Source organism: Poecilia reticulata, linkage group LG1 (assembly GCF_000633615.1).
Source record: "Poecilia reticulata strain Guanapo linkage group LG1, Guppy_female_1.0+MT, whole genome shotgun sequence".
NCBI classification, from domain to species: Eukaryota; Metazoa; Chordata; class Actinopteri; order Cyprinodontiformes; family Poeciliidae; genus Poecilia; species Poecilia reticulata.
This window is the reverse complement of record NC_024331.1, coordinates 33,439,596-33,445,315: the sequence shown is the minus strand read 5'-3', so window position 1 is coordinate 33,445,315 and position 5,720 is coordinate 33,439,596. Positions and strand designations below refer to the sequence as shown.

The following is a 5,720-nucleotide window of genomic DNA, read 5'->3' as shown; positions in this document are numbered from 1 at the left end:
GGGTTCTGTAGCGGCTCCTGGCAGGGTTCTGGTCGGGTTCTGTAGCGGCTCCTGACAGGGTTCTGGTTGGGTTCTGTAGCGGCTGCTGGCAGGGTTCTGGTCGGGTTACCTGGTTCGGTGGGCTGGATCTTCCTCTGCAGGCGGCTGAACTCTTCCCTCTGACTCTCTGATGGAGGACTGGGGACGACAGAGACAGTTTGGACAGGCTGGACATGTTGGACTGGAGGAAGACGAGAGTGATGAAGAGGAGGATGAGGAAGAGGAGGAAATGTTTTTAAAATCTGAAAAGTGTGGAGAGCAGACCCTCAGCTGGTTAGCCAGAGAAGTAACCATGGTAACTTTACGGCTAAGTAGAAATGCACGCCACACTTTTCAGATTATTATGGTTTAAAACAGAATAAAACCAGGAATCATTTTCCCTCCATCATCACTGATGGTTTTCCGGGTCTCAAATCTGCTCCCCCTCTTCGTCGCTCTCCCCCGCGCTGCTGCGTTGCCACGGTGACCCGAGCAGCAGAGCAGGAAGTGAGCACGGCGGCGATGGCCGACCTGCCGGGCTGCGTCGCCGCGCGCCACGCCTCCAGCTCCGCCGACAGCTGCTGGATCTGCAGAGGAACGCCGACCTCCCGCCGCTTCAGCAGCTGGCTGAGACACACAGAGAGGGGGGTCAGGGGCCGTCGCCATGGAGACGCTGCTCCACCTGCAGGGGGCGCCACAGCTCAGGAGCCTTTAGTGACATGTTGGCTGTAATTTGGTTGTTTTTCCGGTTTTATAATTTTTTGTTTAATGACTTCAACATTTTATTATTTTCTGATAAAAATCCAAACTCCTTAAAAACATCTCTGAGTTAAAACAGGAAGTTTGTCCCGGAATATTATTCTCCATTTATGGGATTTTACTGGCATCATCTGTCAACATAAAACGATTTGGAGAGAAGAAGAGAAACAATTTCTGATGTTTATCCTGTTTTCTGATTGGCTGCCAGTTAAATTTCTTAATAAAAATAAAATAAAAAGACAAAAGCAACTGACACTCCTGCAAAATAAACTAATCTGCGGAGATTAAGCACAGTTGATGGGATTAACATAAAAATATCACACGTTTTCTCATCCAAAGAGGAGATTGTGGTGGAGTATTTGGTAATATGTTCAACATCAGATTAATAAAATGTTACTGATCAAATTTTCCTCCACAGAAATGATTAACAGCATTTATGCTAAATGAACGTAATAATTATTGAACAGCGAATAAAAGAGATTAAAATGTAAAACTGAACGTTATTTTAATATTCTGTAACTAATGGAGACCAGAAGCTGACCTTTGACCTAACGTAGCGGTTTTCTGCAAAGATAGTCTCATAAAGACGAGGTCTCACTCTCAGGAAAATAAAATAGTAATAATAAACTGCAGTTGCTCTCCATGATAATCATGACATTCAGTTAGTTTGGAGCTGTTAATGTTGTTTCAGTAAACTAAACATTTATTTCAAATAAACTACTGTAATCTCAGGACTATTGAGAACACCCATTAATTAAAAAAATGTAATAATATTATAAATAAAGGTCACATTTATCTAAGCTGCAGGTTTCCGCCTTCGGGGTTTCCTTTGAGTTTTATTATAATCATTTGACTTTTTTATCTACTTTATTAACAAAATTGTGAGTAAAAAATTAACATTTTTATTTAATGTTAAAACATGCAGAACATCCTTGCTAAACATAATATAAACGGTTCGTTTGTGTCAGACTCCGGTGGAGCAGAGCTCTCTGCAGAGTGGGTCCCTCATGAAAGACTACAAACATGGCGGACAGGAGAGCCTGGTTACCATGGTTACGGGTGTGTCGGTTCATTCGTACCTGGTGAACTCGTAGAGAGCAGGAACGATGCTGCAGTAGCTCCGTCTGATGGCCAGTAGGCCTCCGATGTAACCGCACAGGATCAGCAGCTCACTGCGCTCTCTGCACGCACACACACACACACACACGCACACACACACACACACACACACACACAGAGAGAGTTACGACAGCCAGGGCGAGGGCCTGGCGTCCTGCGGAGCCGAGTTCCTCACTGGGTGAGCCTGGGCAGGACGAGCCGGTCGGTCCGGATGTAGCTCAGCAGGTCCAGGATTGGCTGAACGCCGTCCACCGTCCAATCAGATCCGGCCAGCTGCTCTGATGAGCAGCGACACGCAGCGTGAGATTCACAGCGGGCGCTCGCTCACAGCCGACACGCAGCGCAGCAAACAGTTACCTTTCAGGAAGCTGAGGCCCATCTGCAGGGCGAGTTCAGGCTCAGAGCTCAGCAGGTGGAACTTCACGGCGGAGAACAGATCGCCGTCGGCCGCCGCGGCTACTGCCAGATCCGAGCACTCATCCAGGGAGGGAAGGCCGCACTGCAACGACGAAAACAACAACGATTTAAGTCCCAGAGAATACGGTCAAACTGTAAGCTGGGCAGAGGTCGCCTCACCCGCTGGTGCAGCTGGTTGATCTCTGCAGCACCTCCTGGGTGGAAGGCGCACAGCTTGGCCAGCAAGACGTGATTATCAGGGATCATCTGCAGCAGGTCGGCGGAGAGCTCCCTGAGAACAACAGACATCCTAACAGACCAGCAGAAAACACGGATCTCCTCACATAGAAGCGGGCTGCACGTCTACCATGTTGGGGCCGTCATGTATTTCCTGGCCAACAGCTCCAGGCAGTAACCTGTGCTCTGATTGGCTGCCTCTCCCAGGACCAGTCCCACGCACGCAGCCAGCTCCAACTCGTTTCCCCGGATCAGGCTGGCCATGGCCGACTGCAGGACAGAAACCTGGCTTCAGAACTGAGGAGGGAACCTGGAAAATCCTGGGGGAACCTGGAGAAACCTACCTGGATGTTGTCGACCGCCAGGTGGCAGCATGCGGCCAGGACGGAGCAGCCATCTTGGAAGTACCACTCGGCCAGCTCCTTACAGACGTGATGAAGGAGGCTGAAGGCAGGAAGACGAAACGTTATTATTATTTCTGCTCACTGAGTTAAATAAAGATTTACTGTTGGCAGGTTAAACACCATGAGAAACTGGTTAGTATAAAAAGTAAAACTATATTAAAAAGTATTTTGTTCTAAAATCATTTAAGATAAATATGCTAATTAGTCTAATCCAAACTAAATTAAAATATGCTGAGGAGGGATTAAATTATTTGTAATATTAAATCTTACCTTATAAAGGAAGCTAAGTTAGCTTTAGCTAAATTAATTTAACTCCTAAACTAAACCAAAACATGACAGCATAAGCTAAAATAAACTAAGCGACTAACTTGGGATAAAGCAAGCTAAGCTAAGCTAAGCTACAGCTAAAGCTAAAGCTAATATAATACAAGTTAAACGAATGTGGGTTAAAATAAGAAATGCTAAGATGGGCTAGGCTAAGGCAGCTAATCTAGTGTAGGCTAAAGGAAGCTAGCTTAAGCTAAGCTAATGTTGTGGATCCTTATCAATGCTGCTGATGATCCCTAAGCGATGAACCGGGTTCCTGCCGCCTCCGTACCTCTGGTACTGCTGCCTGTTGTCCACGTCGTTGGCCGTGTGGTTGATGGACGAACTCTGCGGGGAACGGATGTTCCCTTCACACGCTCCCTGCAAACAGCGGCTGCTCAGACCCGGCCAGCTGGGCGCACCTGGTGTCCCCCCCCCTCTGTTACCTGTACGATCAGCAGGGCCTCCAGCAGCTGCCCCCTGCTGGTGAAGAACGATACGAGCTTCTTAATGTCGCCGGTGGCGATGCAGTACGGGATGGCGTCATCGTTATCGTCGGCCATCAGCTGATCGGCTCGTCTGCAGAAACACCACCCAGTTACTGACAGAACAGAACCAGAACCGGATCAGAACCAAAACCAGAACAGAACCAGAACCTGCTCTGGTTCTGAGTGCCTTACCTCTGCATAAGTTTCTTCCAGTACTTCATGGAGACTCCGGGCGCCACCGCCAAGGCTTTCTCCCACTGAAACAGACGGCGGGTTCAGGGAGCTGAACAGAACCTGTGTTTGGGCCGGTGGCCCGGTTCTCACCTGTCCCAGCTCCACCATGAGCTCGCAGTACCTCTGGATCTGACCCAGCCTCAGGTGGATCTCTGCTGCTTCCTTCAGACGCTCCTCTTTGCTCGGCGCGCCGATTCCTCCGCCGAACTTCGACATCTTAACGATCGTCAGCTCCTGAGCTTCAGACTGAAACAATGAAGAAATAAAACATAAAACATTAAAACATAAAACATGAATGATTCCAGGGTTATTTCTGCCAGCAGGTTAACTAAAAACTAATTTAGTATTTCAAATATTTTAAATCCCTTAAAGGGATTTTATCTGATTGAATAAAGCTAGAGGTTCATCGTTATTAACAATAACAATAGAATAAAATGCATAAATATACATTTTCATCAGAATAGCAAAGTAAAAACTTATTTTGTTTATTAATCTTTGCTCTATTTACCTATATATATTATTTAACTGATCATTTAGTTTAATCAACTTAAAAATGTTTTTTTTTTCTACAAACTGTTTATATTGTTGTAAATTTGTTATTAACTAATTAAATCTTTTTGTGCATCACATCTGGTAGCTTCTGATTACATGTATTTTATTGGCACTAATTTAATTTTAAATGCTACTTCTGAATGAGATAAATGAACAAATTAACTAGTTAAAATCAAAATAAAAGAAATACAAGGAAAAATAACTCAATTTGAAAAATATACAGTAAATTATTTTTCAAACTTAAAAAAACACATTAATAAATAATTAACTTTTAAAACTTATCTTTTTCATTTTATTGCTGTTTTTTTTTGTTTAGTTCACTTTTTCACTTTTGTCTGAAGAATAATTTAAAACATTTTTAACTATTTTTGTTTTAGTCTTACTATTTTTCACACTTCAGATTAAACTTTTTTTTTTCTGTTCACAGAAAACACTGAACCCTTTCAAAATAAAAGCATTTCTTTAATATGTTGAGATCCTTTAGTTTTAGCGGTTATGAACAGTTTAGGAACGTTTCTGCTTAACCAAACAACTAAAGCGCTGATTGTCATTTCCTACTGTTAAATTCAGACGCTGTTGTTTTAGATGCCTCTCTTTGTGATTGGCTGTCTGCCTGCTGGGGGGCGGAGCCTGCAGCGTTACCTGAGCAGCTCACCGTCTTAAACTTCACCAGGTGTTTCATGTGCATCACGCCTTTGCTGTAGCTGGCAGGAAGCAGCGAGTCGTCCTGGCCGTTGATGACGAACACCAGGTCCCACAGGTTGCTGCTGCCCCCTGGAGGCTGAGGGCGACACTGCACATGCTCAACACATCCAGCAGAACCTCATCCGGAACCAAACGGTCCGATCCACCAGCCGACGGAGGCGCCGGCCATCAGCAGATTAAAGATTTACCCGGAATGCAGAGATTATGTCATGCAGCTTCTTGCTTTGACTGAAGCGTCAGAAAAAGTCTGGATGAGATTTGGGTTGCAGCTAACAGCGCCATCTACAGGTCAGCGTCACTATTTTCCCTGAGATTCATCACCAGAATGTTGGCGGGAGGGTTGGAGTTACAGCAGGACAGCAGCAGGGGGCGCCAGAGGCAACGTGAGCTGATTATCTCATTATCCGCTGCTGCTTGTTTACCTGGAAACTCAGGCTCAGCAGGAAGCTCCCGGCCCAGAGGGACCGGTTCTGCTGAGACCGGTTCTGCTGAGACCGGTTCT

The 5,720-nt window shown here is 45.5% G+C and overlaps 1 protein-coding gene across 1 annotated transcript in view; it reads right to left on the bottom strand.

Annotated features, from left to right (window-relative positions):
- wdr17 (WD repeat domain 17) overlaps positions 1-5,720 on the bottom strand; it is a 21,753-nt gene that overhangs the window by 5,083 nt on the left and 10,950 nt on the right. The window contains exons 17-29 of the mRNA XM_017306072.1: positions 5,169-5,294; positions 4,052-4,207; positions 3,920-3,984; positions 3,686-3,818; positions 3,532-3,620; positions 2,874-2,973; positions 2,660-2,799; positions 2,473-2,584; positions 2,254-2,395; positions 2,072-2,174; positions 1,857-1,958; positions 550-645; positions 110-177 (exon numbers count right to left, since the gene is read on the bottom strand). Of these exons, the coding sequence (XP_017161561.1) occupies positions 110-177; positions 550-645; positions 1,857-1,958; positions 2,072-2,174; positions 2,254-2,395; positions 2,473-2,584; positions 2,660-2,799; positions 2,874-2,973; positions 3,532-3,620; positions 3,686-3,818; positions 3,920-3,984; positions 4,052-4,207; positions 5,169-5,294 (1,432 nt within the window). The remainder of the gene's footprint in view (positions 1-109; positions 178-549; positions 646-1,856; positions 1,959-2,071; positions 2,175-2,253; positions 2,396-2,472; positions 2,585-2,659; positions 2,800-2,873; positions 2,974-3,531; positions 3,621-3,685; positions 3,819-3,919; positions 3,985-4,051; positions 4,208-5,168; positions 5,295-5,720) is intronic.